The sequence below is a fragment of the Semicossyphus pulcher genome, unplaced genomic scaffold, assembly GCF_022749685.1.
Source record: "Semicossyphus pulcher isolate SPU_LCO1_2020_fin unplaced genomic scaffold, fSemPul1.0.p SCAF_17, whole genome shotgun sequence".
Classification (NCBI taxonomy): domain Eukaryota; kingdom Metazoa; phylum Chordata; class Actinopteri; order Labriformes; family Labridae; genus Semicossyphus; species Semicossyphus pulcher.
The window spans coordinates 14097097-14114367 of NW_027211681.1; the positions used below are offsets into that span (position 1 = coordinate 14097097).

Sequence of the window (17271 nt, forward strand, 5' to 3'; positions counted from 1 at the left end):
CTGGCCTTAAACACACAATGGGAACCGTGGAGACTCAACCCAGCGCGTGCCTCCTCTGAGCCCTGTGAATGCTGGGCCTCTTGTGTTTTCTCTTCCCCGATAAAAGAGTCCAAACTACATGTGGGAGCCGCGCTGAAGGCTGACAGTGAAGCAGCAGATAGCGGACTTGTGTCTCTTCATATTGAAGTCATGTTGACCTCTGCTGCTAGCTGCTTTTTCCTCTGTGGAGCCTCCACACCTCACCTATTCACCGCCGTGAGCAGCACTGCTCAGCGGCTTTTCGCGCTCATTTATCTCCTAAAATGATTTAAAATCCATCAGAGCTCCGTGAAAAGTGGTTTTCCGGCTGGCCCACATGTTTGTTCAGGGACTCCAAGTAAAAACAACCATCAGCTGATGATCAGTTTGTGATTAAATCAACTTCTTCTGGTTGCAGCAAACACACCGATGATGGCTGAGGCCTGTGCTGCAGGTCGGCGAGGTTTCCTGTCAGAGCTGGGGTCCGTTTCACAAAGCAGGTTTATTGAAAACTCTGAGTCTGTTAACCCTGAAATGAGGGAAACTCTGAGTTTTCCGTTTCACAAAGGGAGGTAACTCAAACCAGAGAAAGAGGGGTAACTCTAGCCTGTTTCACAGAGAGAGGTAACTTAAGCTCTCGGTCAGTTACTGTAGTAACAGACTCTATGAACCTAACCTGGTCGTGAGCAGGTTTTCTTCAGGAAACTCAGAGTTTCGCTCTGTCTCCTCCCTCTAGAATATAAAACCCTCATTCGACTTCCTCGTTCATTCAGCCCGTCTCACGCGTGTGTTTGAGCGGTTACCGAATTAAAAGAAGAAAAGTTGCGTCTCTGTGCTGCTCTGACCGCTTTGCAAAAGTCTTTTATATTTATGATAAAAAAAATCAAAAGACAAATCTGTGTCAAAGTCATCATTTTTAGATTTTCCACCACCACTGCCGAGAGCGCTCAAATAAGACGCCGTTAGTTATTGGATTTTTTTTTTTTTTAAACTAACACATTCAGTTTAATCAACATGAATTATAATGTATGTGAAGTCAGCATCATGTTAGGGATAAAGCTGATGCACATTAAAACAGCCACTGAATGATATTTAATCTGTTTAATATTTAAAATATGATTGAAGTGCTTCCATTTACGTTTTTCTCCCGCTGGATTGCTCCTAAATTAATATAAATTTTAGCTTCCGGTCGTGATTAAGTATTAAATAAATAGACCAGTTCAAACTTGCAAATTTACTCGAGCAGCAGTTTCTTCCCACGCCGCTTCTCTCTCTTTTGCAGCTGCAGCCGTGTTACTTTATTTTTCTAAAAACATGCTCGTATTCGTTGAACGTCCGCATGAGGATTTCGAGCTCCGCTGGTGTGACGTAGGAGGACCTCTTTTTGTGTACCGTTGCCATGGTGAATCGTGGTGTCGGGGCTCCATTAATGCTGGCTTTTTACAGTCAGCGTGCACGCACTTAACTCCGGGTGAACCTACTCAGAGTTGATTGAACTAACTCTGATCAGCTGTTCTGGAAACGAAAACTCAGAGTTTCCTATCTCAGAGTAGATCAACTCAGAGTTCAGGGTTAGACTCAGAGTTTGTTGAACCTTCTTTGTGAAACGGACCCCTGTTCTACGGTGGTTGTTGTTGTTGTTGTTGTTGTTGTTGTTGTTGTTGTTGTTGTTGTTGTTGTTGTGGTGGTGAATAATAATAATAATAATGATGATGATAATAATAATAATAATAATAATAATAATAATTGTTCTTTCAACAATACATGTTTGTATATTGCAACATATTTCTCTGCAGTAGTAACACGGGTGTACAGGATAACACTGTATTTACGGTTAGATAAATAAACACACTCACCAACAGAGCTCTGATATAAAACCATCTATGATCTTCAGCCAGTGCTGAAAAGAGGGCCTACATATTGTTATACTGATAAACGTAGTGTTAATGAATTATAAAAACATCGTGATTGGAGGAAAATATGTTGACAGTAAGATTAAAAGCTGCTGCACTCAATGACATAATAACCCTCAGACTCAAATATATTCTGTTAAAATAAACAAACACTGTTAATAAGAACTAAAGATTCATTGAAGCCCACAGCGTTTTTGTTATTTTCATGCAAACCAACTCTTTAGATACAATTATTAGAGTTATTTCTGTTGTTTCAACTATAATATTCTATTTTACAAATATTTTCAAAAAGATAAAAAGCATTTCCCTAATTTATAGATTTTTAATCTGCTGAATTGTTCCTTCAGAAATGTAATATGCCCATCTACAGACTTTCAGCATGTGGAGGTCTTCTGTTGTAACAGCTCTGCTCTTGAGGACACACCTGACAAAGCTTCATTTTGACATTTTACAAATCTGCATCATGATGTTAAAATTTCAGCGAAGGTGGGACCCCTTGATTCCAGTTTTTCTCGATTGCTTAAACACAATTTTGATCGTTTTGTTTTGTTTCGCAAAACACTACACACAATTAGCACACCCACAAACCCAATTAGCAAAACACCTCAGATCCTTTGCAAAATGAAACACTCTTGTAAAAACTATACACTAATTTATCAAAACCATATTTTGTTACCATATGAAACACACACACACACACACACACACACACACACACACACACACACACACACACGTTGCTTATGACTTAATTCTGTTTGTACCAGTTACACACTGCTGTTGAAAACCTTAAACACTTCAGGCTTATTCTGCTTCTGAGTGAATAGAGTAGTGTAAGTGAAGTACACAGTGAATTTGCACCACTATAAACACAATGTCTGCTCACACTTTTTGCAAAACAATACACACAGTGATTTGCAAAACACTAAACACACTTGTATGCATTAGACACCACACAAGACCGATGCTGCAGACTGATGAAAATGTAATTTATTTTTCTCCATATACTCAATTTAGTCAACATGGAGACTCAAAAAACATGTCCCAGTTTTCATGCCTCTGACAAACATAACATTTTATCCAGTACAAAAAAAAAGAACAAAAAAAAAAATGAAAACACAGTACAGAAATTGCTACAGGTCGTCTCCTCGCCTAGCTGGATCTGGCCAGAGAATTTCATCGACATCGCAGGCAATATCCTCATTCACAAGACAGCATGGAAAGAATCGTCTTGAAAGCCGAATCCATCCTTGTATGGCCGTGGGCTCAATCTGGTCACAGGCCTCCTCCATGGCCTGAATGAGGGGTACCCGAGCCTGGGGCTGGAGATCATAAACCCTCCACCGCCATGCTGAGAAAAACTCCTCAATTGGGTTCAAAAAAGGAGAATACGGTGGCAGGAATAGGACTGTGAAATGCGGATGTTGCTGAAACCAGTTCTGGACCAGAGCAGAGCGGTGGAATGATACATTGCCCCAGATGACAACGTATTGCATCTGGTGCATGTTGTTAACTGCTGTGAGGTTGTATAATCTGTCCAAAAATGTGAGGATGTTAGGTGTTCTGTATGGACCCATGTTGGCATGACGGTGGAGGACCCCATTTTGGGTAATTGCAGCACAAAGGGTGATGTTACCCCCACGTTGCCCCGGGACACTGATAATTGCCCTCTGGCCAATTATGTTTCTTCCTCTCCTTCTCACCTTTGAGAGGTTGAACCCTGCCTCATCAATATATATGAATTCATGTGGAATTGGCTCAGCATCCATTTGTAAAACTCTCTGAAATACAGTGAAAGACAAGACTGTGTAGTTCAACATAGATTTAGTGTACAGTACATTTACATGTAAAAAGGTTATGTGTGCAGTATGCAACATCAGAGTGCTAAAGTGAACAATACATACCTCCACATACTCATGCCGCAGCTGTCTGACCCTCTCCGAATTCTGTTCAAAAGGCGCTCGATATATCTGCTTCATCTGCACCTGATGTGTCTTCAGGATGCGTGCTATTGTGGACAGAGAGACCTGATTCACATTATGAAAAATGGTTTGTCTCCAATAATGTTGGCCTGGATTTCACAGAGCCTTATGGCATTATTTGCCAAAACAATGTTCACAATCTCTCTCTCCTGCTGTTGTGTAAAAATGGGCGCCCTTCCTCCTTGTCGTACTCGACACTCAATCCTATGTAGAACAAAATACATGCAACCTACTGTTACTTGTCACATGAAAGGGGTATCAAAAGTGCTGATATGGTGCATACAATAAGCAGCTGTAAACAGGTAATTTTTTACCTGTTTTCTCGTCTAAATGCCCTTCTGACAGATGCCACTGTGTATCTGCTGAGATTTGGCTGAACTCTCAGTCCAGCCTCCCTCAGCGTCAATCCATGGTTCACTACATGGTCCACAAGAGTTGCGCGAATTTTCGTTGCGCGAATTTGATCCTCTTCTTCTTTCAACTTCACCTCCTCCTGCTGCAGGTCTTCCTCTTCCTCTACCTCCACCTCTGCCTCTTCCTCCTTCTCCTTCTCCTCCGTTTCCCCCTCTCACCCTCACTCTTCTCCTTCCTTCCATTTTGGTTGAAGACAGGTGAACTCACCTGCTGCATATTTATAATGCTTAAACCTGATTGGTGTGTCTACAATTAAGCGATCTTGTGTTTGCGCACCTGATGGCTGTGTTTAACCAATTGGCACATAGGTGTGGTAATTTGACAGTCAGTGCTTTAGAATTGCAAGGAAGTGACATCTTGATGTACGTCTGTGTGTAATGCATACAAGTGTGTTTAGTGTTTTGCAAATCACTGTGTGTATTGTTTTGCAAAAAGCGTGAGCTGACTTATTGTGCTTATAGTGGTGCAAATCTGGGCCGAGTTTTGCTCCTTGAGTGTAAGGTTTTGATAATTGTGTAATACTTTTGATTTTAGTGTTTATTCAATCGTAAAAAACTGTAAACATGAAGTATTTTATTCCTCAAAAGGACCTTTGGGTTACTTTGATGATCAGGTTTACTTGTGCAAACATTCAAAAGTATGAATTTACCCCCATCAGCCCACATTTATTTGATTATATTTGTCACGTGTTTTTACAGACATGACGAGTAAGTTTGTATTAAATATATTAAGAATATCATCGATTTACTTTATTAAATGCATATTATTCATTAATGCAGTTATTCCTCAGCGTTCATTTAGGTTTAATTTTCTCCACATCGTTAACAGGACCTCTGTGTGTTGTTTGTTTTAGCTTAATATTCTCTGTTGCATCATTGATTCTGGTTAATGCAAAGTGGGCATCTTCACTCATAATACATTTCTAAATCAGCTGTGTATTAAAATGTAGTCTACCTCAGAACAGAAGTATACAACAGAAGATATTTGCGATTGGGTTTCAGTTAGCAATAACTTTAATTCAGGACCGTCGTGTAGTCGGCCTTTGTTGTGCTCCTCATAATCTAACCTAACCTAAAGTTAAATCTAACCCAAACCTCCACGTTATAGCAGAACCATTTTCCTTCTGAAGTCATGTCTCCCCCAAAACACAACTGAATGGTCAGGATTATTCTCGGACTATTACAGGCAGTGTGTCTCTGATTATCTTGCTCTTCTGCAACTGTTCACATTGCTACATGAAACTTAATCATAAGGCTGACACTACTTTAGCACATAACTGTTTCACTGCAGTAGTATAATAATAATAATAATAATAATAATAATAATAATAGAGCATTTATTGGGTGAATTTTATGTAACATTATAAATCAAGATTGAATTGACAGAAGGACATGATTGAGCCACAATTACTAATCCCTCTGCAACTTCAGCACCAAGGACAGAGCCATGGATTTGTCAAAAAACAGCAAACTTAGGCCACTAAATAACAAAGCACTGAACGGTCGACCAATCAATCCATTTCTAGTTTATTAAATGCCAAATCATTGCAAATAATATTCTGATATAAAGCAGGTCTGTAAGGAGGAGGATCGTGGCATCGGGGAAGAAAACTATGCTGTACACAACCTCCCTGCTGAGTTCAGACTGATAAAGTTCTGATAAAGACACACACAGGCACGTTTCTCTATCATCATGCTCACATAGTTTTTCAGTGATCGTAAAGCCGCCCCAGCATGTGTTTTTACTCAGTGTTCCGGCGCTGCAGAAGCAAAGTGTGAACAAACAGCATGTGCTTCAAAGACACACACCGTGCTGTTCCGCCCTGCCGGCTCCGCTGTTCACCCAGACGCCGTTTCACCTCTGTTACTACCTCCGATGCCGGCTCAGAGGTGTAACAAATTTGCCCCAACATTCCACCTCCTGTGTTTTACAAAGAAGACAGAATGTTACAGAGGCGTCATAATCCCGCCTTGAACTGGCAGTGTGAAAGGGGCTTTAGTCAGACTCCACCTTGTTTCGCACTTAACTGGTTGTTTTTTGAAACTCAGTCTGATGCGAGGAACAGCGCAGTCTACTGTTCATGATAGAGTCATTCGAAAGGTGAATTTCCTATGAAGAGAAAATGCCTGATCAAGTAAAAGCACCGAAGAAGGACCTTGAGTTTACTCGAGAAAACTTGAATTAAATTCAGAAAAGTTGGCAGATGTATGTTTTGATAATTTGGCTCACTTTACCTCATTTTCGTACTTCATATCATTTAAGATAGCAGTTAGACATGTGCTTTGTTTTATAACGTGGAAATCAGCTCTTATTGATTCAGTGTGCTGCTCTTAAAAGAGCCTTTGTGTTGTTGTTGTTGTTGTTGTTGTTGTTGTTGTTGTTGTTGTTGTTGTTGTTGTTGTTGTTGTTGATGATGATGATGATGATGATGATGATGATGAAATAATATAAGATACATACTGTAACTCCAGATGTTAGAGACACAGGCCTCCAGATCCTGATCCCACTAACTCTGTGAATAGCAGAAGAAAAGTTGTTTGAGGGAGAAAATTGCCTGAATTAAAGTCATACAAGAGGCCCAACTCAAGACGATGAGTGGGCCCACGCTGCACATGAAGTGTTTGAAATACAGGCAGAGACAGACAGAGAGACGGCTCTCTCATGAACAAGTCCTCCTTCTATTAGGTCCTCAGACAATATATATGTAGCTGTGAATCGGCCAGAGAGCTTCATTCGTTTTGAAACCATAAACACGTGACGATGAGTGGAAGAGGCAAAGGCGGGAAAGGACTCGGCAAAGGAGGCGCTAAGCGTCACCGTAAAGTTCTCCGTGATAACATCCAGGGAATCACCAAGCCCGCTATCCGCCGTCTGGCTCGCCGTGGTGGAGTGAAGCGCATCTCCGGTCTGATCTACGAGGAGACCCGCGGTGTGTTGAAGGTGTTCCTGGAGAACGTCATCCGTGATGCCGTCACCTACACCGAGCACGCCAAGAGAAAAACCGTGACCGCCATGGATGTGGTGTACGCTCTGAAGAGACAGGGACGCACTCTGTACGGCTTCGGAGGTTAAACATTCACTGTCCTACAACAACACAAAGGCTCTTTTAAGAGCCACACACTTTACCCGAGGAGTCATTCCTGTCTGTGATTGTTAAATATAGTGAGGCGACCTAAGCACTCAAAGTCATAGTTAAGTCAAAAGTAGGATACATAACGATGAAAAGAATAAGGACTATTGAGTATGTGGGCAAATTCAAGGAATTAAAGGTTATCTTGCACTCGATTAAAGAACACATTGACATGCTACAAGGGCAAGTGGGGGGGACTGGGGGCAATTTTATAACTGTTTAATTGAAATACGTCATATTTTAATGTGCAGTATGTTTGCGGAGCAAAAGAATCGTTTTAAATTTAAGGAATAAACTCCGTTATTGGAACATTATAGTAACACTATCACAAATAAAAGCTTAGCTGTGGTTTCTGTTCAAGATTATTTTTTGTATGTGGTGTAAATTCAAAGCAAAAGTTTATCTATTTTTCATTCAACTTCAAGTGGAAACTAATGAATTAAGTCGATTTTACTCAGATGAGTCACGGACAGTCTAAGCTTATGAAATGTTAACTGATTAACACAATTAAATGTGGAGGTAATATTCAGTTAAACTTGGTGCAGTGATCGTTCTCCTTTTTAGTAGGCAGAGAGATAATCCTACTGAATATGTTTCATCACTAGCTTGATTCTTATTGAAGGAATTAAGTGTGTTGCAATGACTCCCGGTCTCCCACACAAACAGTGGCTGTACGGAGCAGCAGACGGACCGCGCAACTTTCTGGCCGTGTTTTGAGCGGGCACTTTTCTTACTCCCGTGGAACACGTTTCGAAAACTTAATCCAATACTTATAGCTTTCTGTACATATTGGACAGTAGGCGCGAGCATCCTTAGTCTTAAGCGATGCCTCTACAACCAGCAACGCGTCAGATTTGCATTTCTTTAGCCAAGCAGTCATTCGTCGGTTGAAGGGACACCGTATCATCATGAAATGTATAGAATAAAGCTCGTAGTTCAGTGGTGGGTGGTCCTGAAAAGGACCGTTGGGTTGTAGCAGATATCAGCGAGTTTACTTGGAGCTGGTGTACTTGGTCACCGCCTTGGTTCCCTCAGACACAGCGTGCTTGGCCAGCTCACCGGGTAGCAGCAGGCGGACGGCGGTCTGGATCTCCCTGGAGGTGATGGTGGAGCGCTTGTTGTAGTGAGCCAGACGGGAGGCCTCACCGGCGATGCGCTCAAAGATGTCGCTCACAAAGGAGTTCATGATGCCCATGGCCTTAGAGGAGATCCCGGTGTCGGGGTGGACCTGCTTCAGGACCTTGTACACGTAGATAGCATAGCTCTCCCTCCTGGTCTTTCTCCTCTTCTTGCCAGTCTTGGTGGCTTTCGACACCGCTTTCTTAGAACCCTTCTTGGGCGCCTTGACGGTTTCTGGCATATTTGCTCGGTGTAGTTCCCAGAGACAGATAGGGTTGTTGGTGTCGGGACGCTCTTTATGTATGTGCCTGATGCAAATAAGCTCGTGCTCTCGCTCGCGCAGGATTGGCTGAGATTGGTGAGCACAGTCCGAGCACCCAGAAGGGGGAGAGGAGGCTGTGTCCGAAATCATTTACCGCCAACCCTACAGTGAGTTTATTATGTCTGTCAAAGTCTTCAGTAAATATAATAATCCCCAGTATAGTGATGCCTCAATTTACCATGAGAAGTAGTGTAGACCGACCGATGCTGGTCACTAATCAAGCACAACATAGCACCCTGCATCGCGCTGAAAGAAACAAACAGCAGTGATGATTAACAGCACAAAGAAAATAACCCGAGAAATGTCCTGAGAGAGAGAGAGAGAGAGAGAGAGAGACACACACACACACACACACACACACACACACACACACACACACACACACACACACACACACACACACACACACACACACAGAGAGAGAGAGAGAGAGAGAGAGAGAGACATTCGGTCAAGCGAAACGTTCCATAGACCAATGTTGGTCGTTTGATACATTTGATTTGATACAGACAGCCCTCCTCTAAAAGGCAATTGGCGGGTGCTGAATTCAATCAGTCTGGTTTTCTGAAAGGAAGAAGGAAAGGATTGGGAAGCCGCGAGCAGAGCAGAGTGAACGAAAGGAACAAATGGAAGTGATTCCGTTCACTGAAAAGTGTTTTTTAACGAAGCGTTCGGGTAGAAACATCTCTAATATAAAGCTTGATTGATCAGGAGAGTTGTAAAAGGATTTTGTCCTGGATTGTAAACACTCTAGAATGAAGAGAAGTGTTTATGATAAAGCCCAAGAAGCCCACATCACCTTTATACAAGAGACTCACTTGTTTGATTCAGATGCTGACAGGTTGATGAGAGACCCGCTCCGTCAGATATATCCTAAATCATTCTCTGGTTAAACACGGAGTCGTCTTTGTCTCGTCATGAACCAGCAACAACACGAGGAAGCACTAATGACATGTCTGGAGGCCTAAATTAATGTAACTCAAATTAATGTTTGTCATATTTATGTTTCAAATGTGGAACATTCAAGCATTTCTCATCTAGTCAGTAGGGAGCATAGTAAAGGGACATAAAGGGGAGAGGAGGACGAGGACGAGGAGGAGGACGATCAAATTCGCGCAACTCTTGTGGACCATGTAGTGAACCATGGATTGACGCTGAGGGAGGCTGGACTGAGAGTTCAGCCAAATCTCAGCAGATACACAGTGGCATCTGTCATAAGGGCATTTAGACAAGAAAACGGGTAAAAATAACCTGTTTACAGCTGCTTATTGTATGCACCATATCAGCACTTTTGATACCCCTTCCTGTGACATTTTACAGTAGGTTACATGTATTTTGTTCTACATAGGATTGAGGGTCGAGTACGACAAGGAGGAAGGGCGCCCATTTTTACACAACAGCAGGAGAGAGAGATTGTGAACATGGTTTTGGCAAATAATGCCATAAGGCTCCGTGAAATCCAGGCCAACATTATTGGAGACCAAACCATTTTTCATAATGTGAATCAGGTCTCTCTGTCCACAATAGCACGCATCCTGAAGACACATCAGGTGCAGATGAAGCAGATATATCGAGCGCCTTTTGAACGGAACTCGGAGAGGGTCAAACAGCTGCGGCATGAGTATGTGGAGGTATGTATTGTTCACTTTAGCACTCTGATGTTGCATACTGCACACATAACCTTTTTACATGTAAATGTACTGTACACTAAAACTATGCTGAACTACACAATCACCCTTTGTGCTGCAATTACCCAGAATGGGGTCCTCCACCATCATGCCAACATGGATCCATACAGAACACCTAACATCCTCACATTTTTGGACAGATTATACAACCTCACAGCAGTTAACAACATGCACCAGATGCAATACATTGTCATCTGGGACAATGTATCATTCCACCGCTCTGCTCTGGTCCAGAACTGGTTTCAGCAACATCCACATTTCACAGTCCTATTCCTGCCACCGTATTCTCCTTTTTTGAACCCAATTGAGGAGTTTTTCTCGGCATGGCGGTGGAGGGTTTATGATCTCTAGCCCCAGGCTCGGGTACCCCTCATTCAGGCCATGGAGGAGGCCTGTTTGGCCTTGATTGAGCCCACAGCCATACAAGGATGGATTCGGCATTCAAGACGATTCTTTCCACGCTGTCTTGAGAATGAGGATATTGCCTGCAATGTCAATGAAATTCTCTGGCCAGATCCAGCTAGGTGAGGAGATAACCTGTAGCAATTTCTGTACTGTGTTTTCATTTTTCTTTTGTTCTTTTTTTTGTACTGGATAAAATGTTATGTTTGTCAGAGGCATGAAAACTGGGACATGTTTTTTTTTGGTTTATTTTGAGTCTCCATGTTGACTAAATTGAGTATATGGAGAAAATTAAATTACATTTTCATCAGTCTGCAGCATCGGTCTTGTGTGGTGTCTAATGCATACAAGTGTGTTTAGTGTTTTGCAAATCACTGTGTGTATTGTTTTGCAAAAAGTGTGAGCAGACATTGTGTTTATAGTGGTGCAAATTCACTATGTACTTCACTTACACTACTCTATTCACTCAGGAGCAGAATAAGCCTGAAGTGTTTAAGGTTTTCAACAGCAGTGTTTCATTTTGCAAAGGATCTGAGGTGTTTTGCTAATTGGGTTTGTGGGTGTGCTAATTGTGTGTAGTGTTTTGCAAAACAAAACAAAACGATCAAAATTGTGTTTAAGCAATCGAGAAAAACTGTAAATACATGAAGAAGAAAACATTAATAAAGCACAAAGATGCAAAGATCAGATCGAAATGAGTCTGAAGAAAGTGTCTGAATCTTCTAAAGTCTTGTTTCTTTTTCCTTCTTTGTATTTGCTGCACTGAGAGATTTTATTGTCTTTATATTTGTTGATCTTTCTTTGCTCACTATAGTAAACACAACAAACAGTCTGTTTTTTACTGTTAATGATGTAAGATATAATTTGACTGTAATGATCAAAATGAAGACGAGCAGGTAGACGAAGTAAATTAATAAAAATAATGCCAATTGAATGAGCAGCAATAAACTCTTCAGTTATTATAACAATAAATCCAAGTTATTTGTGATACATTTTAAACATGCAGACATAAACAGTGATTGTAAACATTTCTAGATAGCATATTAAAGAATAGTTATTAATGTTAAAAACACAGAGAGATATTCCGAAAGAGGAATGGACTCTTAGTGAAAGATGTGTGTGGCTCTTAAAAGAGCCTTTTGTGTTTGTTGAGGCGCTGACAGCTCACTTCTTCTTGGGTGCTGCCTTCTTGGCTTTGGGCTTGGCAGCCTTCTTCGCGGGGGCTTTCTTGGCTGGAGGGGCCTTTTTCAGCACCTTCTTGGGGCTCTTGGCTGCCTTCTTGGGGCTCTTGGCTGCTTTCTTGGCCACTGCGGGTTTCTTGACCTTCTTCGGGGACTTCTTAGCGGCTGCTGGCTTCTTGGCTGCCGCTGTCTTGGGCTTCTTGTCTGCTGCGGGTTTCTTGGCTGCGGGCTTCTTGGCTTTAGGAGCGCCTTTCTTGACCGGCTTCTTGGCCTTCACCTCAGTCTTCTTGCTCATCTTGAAGGAGCCGGAGGCCCCGGTGCCCTTGGTCTGGACCAGAACCCCCTTGGTCACCAGGCTCTTGATGGCGGTCTTAACGCGGGCCTTGTTCTTCTCCACATCGTAGCCTCCGGCAGACAGAGCCTTCTTGACGGCGGCCGCGGACACGCCGCTGCGTTCCTTGGACGCGGACACAGCTTTAACGATGAGCTCGTTGACGCTGGGGCCGGCCTTCTTCGGCTCGGAGACCTTCTTCTTGGCCGCTTTGGCCGGGGCGGCGGCGGGAGCTGGAGCTTCTTCTGCCATTGCTGTCTCAGGGCTTCGTTCACAACACGGGGTGACTGAACTGTTGGAAAGTCCTGCGCAGGAGGCTGGCCTTAAACACACAATGGGAACCGTGGAGACTCAACCCAGCGCGTGCCTCCTCTGAGCTGTGTGAATGCTGGGCCTCTTGTGTTTTCTCTTCCCCGATAAAAGAGTCCAAACTACATGTGGGAGCCGCGCTGAAGGCTGACAGTGAAGCAGCAGATAGCGGACTTGTGTCTCTTCATATTGAAGTCATGTTGACCTCTGCTGCTAGCTGCTTTTTCCTCTGTGGAGCCTCCACACCTCACTTATTCACCGCCGTGAGCAGCACTGCTCAGCGGCTTTTCGCGCTCATTTCTCTCCTAAAATGATTTAAAATCCATCAGAGCTCCGTGAAAAGTGGTTTTCCGGCTGGCCCACATGTTTGTTCAGGGACTCCAAGTAAAAACAACCATCAGCTGATGATCAGTTTGTGATTAAATCAACTTCTTCTGGTTGCAGCAAACACACCGATGATGGCTGAGGCCTGTGCTGCAGGTCGGCGAGGCTTCCTGTCAGAGCTGTTCTACTGTTGTTGTTGTTGTTGTTGTTGTTGTTGTTGTTGTTGTTGTTGTTGTTGTTGTTGTTGTTGTTGTTGTTGTTGTGAATAATAATAATAATAATAATAATAATAATAATAATAATAATAATTGTTCTTTCAACAATACATGTTTGTATATTGCAACATATTTCTCTGCAGTAGTAACACGGGTGTACAGGATAACACTGTATTTACGGTTAGATAAATAAACACACTCACCAACAGAGCTCTGATATAAAACCATCTATGATCTTCAGCCAGTGCTGAAAAGAGGGCCTACATATTGTTATACTGATAAACGTAGTGTTAATGAATTATAAAAACATCGTGATTGGAGGAACATATGTTGACAGTAAGATTAAAAGCTGCTGCACTCAATGACATAATAACCCTCAGACTCAAATATATTCTGTTAAAATAAACAAACACTGTTAATAAGAACTAAAGATTCATTGAAGCCCACAGCGTTTTTGTTATTTTCATGCAAACCAACTCTTTAGATACAATTATTAGAGTTATTTCTGTTGTTTCAACTATAATATTCTATTTTACAAATATTTTCAAAAAGATAAAAAGCATTTCCCTAATTTATAGATTTTTAATCTGCTGAATTGTTCCTTCAGAAATGTAATATGCCCATCTGCAGACTTTCAGCATGTGGAGGTCTTCTGTTGTAACAGCTCTGCTCTTGAGGACACACCTGACAAAGCTTCATTTTGACATTTTACAAATCTGCATCATGATGTTGAAATTTCAGCGAAGGTGAGACCCGTTGATTAAAGTCAATCACAAGAAAAAGGGTTCATTTATCTGTCAACAATGCAGCACGCAAAAAAAGACTGGAAGTCGTTTATCCCGTTCACCTTGACACATTTGTTCTTTCTTGTTCTCTCCGTAGTTTCCAGAAGTTATCAATAAATACAATCATCAGAGCAGAGTCGCAGCAGAACAGACCGTTTGCACCATGATGCACTGGTGAACAAGTTTATGGGTATATCACAATTTCATGCAGTTAACAGAGACAATACAGAGAGATCTGATCTTTCACAGAGTTTTAAAATGATGTCGTCTGCTATGATTTTTGTAACACATCCTTTAAAATATCAGGTCATATGTAACAAAGATAGTAGATCTGGAAAATGACACCATCAAAGGAGATTTCAACCTCACAAAAACTGACTCATCAGGACCTTCTCTGGAAATGTGCAGGACATGACACATCTGTACAGGAAGGGAAAGTAGTTTAAAGTTAAGACATCAAAATCAGTTTTCAATAAATAATTGATTTTCTGCACTCTGTTTCCAGCTGACTGAACACCCGAGCATTCCAGGTAACGATTTTTAGGAAGCTCATAAGGAGACATAAGTGGTGACACAGCTATGGAGAACAGTTATCATTGAGACGTTTATCTTCTCTGTCATATTGTGACTGAGCGGGTGTCTTTTTCTTCTTCTTTTGTTTAACCATTTCAAAAGGGAGTCTCACTTTGTGTGTCAGGGACAGGAAATTCAGGTGTCGTAGAGAACGATCCAGAGTTGGAGTCGGATAGGTTGGACTCTGAATCGCATGGAGGAGGACGTGGCAAGGCAAGGCAAGGTAAGTTTATTTATATAGCACATTTCAGCAACAAGACAATTCAAAGTACTTTACACAGAACAAAAGCAAAGAAACACATCATAAACAGGACATTAAAAAGCAAACTGAAGATAAACTAAAAACAGCTAAAATCGAAGCAAAAATATAAAAATAAAATAAAATTTAAATTATAAAGGGGGGGGGGGGGGTAAAAGCTACAGTGCAGATATAAATAATTAGAATAGTTATTAAAATAAATGTATTAAAGTAGTTTAATAAAAGGCAGCTGTGAACAGGTGAGTCTTCAGGCTTGATTTAAAAGAAGTGATTGTTTCAGCAGACCTGCAGGTTTCTGGGAGTTTGTTCGGGCAGGGGCTCAGGCTGCCGCTGCTGTTTTGAGACAGGCAGGGGCTCAGGGTGCTGCCTCTGCTGTTGTTTCTGCTGCTGATGAAAGGCTGGCAGGGGCTCAGGCTGCCTGGAGATTGGCAAGGAGCCAGGCTGCAGCTGGTTGGAGGCTGGTAGGGAGGCATGCTGATTTGTCTGGGAGGCTGGTTGTCGCTTTGATCTTGACTTGTTGCCATAGGAGGCAGGACAACTGAGGAAAGTGTGGCCATGGTGCACTCGGTTGCCTTGTGGCCCAACGTGCCACATCTCCAGCACTTGACAGTGGGGCATTGTTTAACCTGGTGGTCGGCAGAGTGGCAAATGAAACATCGGACTGGCCGGGGTAGATGATTCTCCCGTTATAGGGGCCCAGAGAAATAGAGTTCGGAATTTGATTGACTTGTCCGTTTGAGTCTCTGTGCATTATTACTTTAAATTTGCGCACGCCGTACCAGATTCGGAACTTGTCAACAGGTTTAATGACTTGGAGGATTTCGCAGTATCGTGGTCAGGGATTCTGCCGGTCCAGAATTTTACAATCAATGTGTTGATCTCGAGTTGAATGGATGATTCAATGGACCAATCTTTCCATTTAGGTTCAGAGTTTTTGGAGGCTTGAACCTCTAAGAAGCGGCGAAGCGGAGCTTCCTGAAGGAAACACAATTCAAAGTCTCTTGTTTGGGAGACCAATGAAAGAGTACACATCGAAGGTATTTATCCAGCATGATTGAAAAAGCAATTCTTCACCAACATAATCACGGTTGGGAGGATCCCCGTCGCTGGTATATTTCAGCCGAACCCAGAATTGTCCGAATTTAGAGGCATATGTCGGCGTACTGGATAAGGGAGCCATATTGGCTTGCTGCCCAGCCGGGCGCGTAAACACACGTGCTTCACACAGTCTCACACACCGCCTGTTCTGCCTCTTCCGCTCATGGTTCAAGTCTGCTTTCGAGAGTCGGGACTCAGAGAAATAAGAGGCGGAGATTGAGGCGGTGAGTCGCTCCTCCAGGCGGGGCTGAGCTACAGCAGCAGCCCATCACCAATCAGGGGGCGGAGGTCTGAACCAGCGTCACCCTTTCACAGCCGCTCCTCCTCTCTCTGCTGCCTGCTACACTTTTCTCCTGTTCAGAAAAGAAAGAGACGATGGCAAGAACCAAGCAGACCGCCCGTAAATCCACCGGAGGCAAAGCCCCCAGGAAGCAGCTTGCCACCAAGGCTGCCGTAAGAGCGCCCCGGGCACCGGCGGCGTGAAGAAGCCTCACCGTTACAGGCCCGGTACCGTGGCTCTGAGAGAGATCCGTCGCTACCAGAAATCCACGGAGCTGCTGATCCGCAAGCTGCCCTTCCAGCGCCTGGTCAGAGAGATCGCTCAGGACTTCAAGACCGACCTGCGCTTCCAGAGCTCCGCTGTCATGGCTCTGCAGGAGTCCAGCGAGGCTTACCTGGTCGGCCTGTTTGAGGACACCAACCTGTGCCTCATCCACGCCAAGAGGGTCACCATCATGCCCAAAGACATCCAGCTGGCCCGCCGCATCCGCGGAGAGCGAGCTTAAACTGTCTTCTTCTTCTTCTTCTTCTTCTTCTGCTGCTGCTGCTGCTGCTGCTGCTGATGATGATGACTGCTGCACGAACCACAACGGCTCTTTTGAGAGCCACCTCACTCTGACTCAAGAGATGATTCCTCTGCTGTGGTTATTCTCAATTATTATAAAAAAATAATTCACATAGTAGTTCAGAAAGTAATACGATATTAGATCTCTACTTAACACATGATGTAGCTTACTCGGATTGATAGTAGGTGGGGTAATGGAACCGCGACATTGATTTATTGATTGCAGGTTTAAACATAAAACAGAATTCTCACTGATTGTTACAGTTGATCTTTACATTTACAGCTATGATCAGTTATGTTACATTACCTAATTGGACGAGTAAATAAGAATCCAATGTATTTTCCTTCATGTAGACTAAGGTTC

At 42.8% G+C, this 17271-nt stretch overlaps 3 protein-coding genes and 1 pseudogene across 4 annotated transcripts; 2 read left to right on the top strand and 2 right to left on the bottom strand.

Moving 5' to 3' along the window:
• Positions 1–7087: 7087 nt before the first annotated feature.
• LOC138595258 (histone H4) lies at positions 7088–7399 on the top strand. Its single transcript, XM_069666619.1, has one exon. The coding sequence runs from the start codon at positions 7088–7090 to the stop codon at positions 7397–7399; it is 312 nt and encodes a 103-aa protein (XP_069522720.1).
• A 1049-nt stretch (positions 7400–8448) lies between these two features.
• Positions 8449–8817, bottom strand: LOC138594554 (histone H2B 3-like). Its single transcript, XM_069665688.1, has one exon. The coding sequence runs from the start codon at positions 8815–8817 to the stop codon at positions 8449–8451; it is 369 nt and encodes a 122-aa protein (XP_069521789.1).
• Positions 8818–12152: 3335 nt separating this feature from the next.
• Positions 12153–12752, bottom strand: LOC138594531 (histone H1-like). 2 transcript variants are annotated; one of them, XM_069665656.1, is made up of 2 exons: positions 12243–12752; positions 12153–12200 (listed from the first exon to the last, which is right to left on the bottom strand). In XM_069665656.1, the coding sequence occupies exons 1-2, from the start codon at positions 12750–12752 to the stop codon at positions 12153–12155; spliced, it is 558 nt and encodes a 185-aa protein (XP_069521757.1). The 2 variants fall into 2 exon arrangements, with proteins under 2 accessions (XP_069521757.1, XP_069521756.1); XM_069665655.1 differs by having other exon boundaries at positions 12153–12752.
• Positions 12753–16438: 3686 nt separating this feature from the next.
• LOC138595259 (histone H3-like) lies at positions 16439–16848 on the top strand (annotated as a pseudogene).
• Positions 16849–17271: the final 423 nt, after the last annotated feature.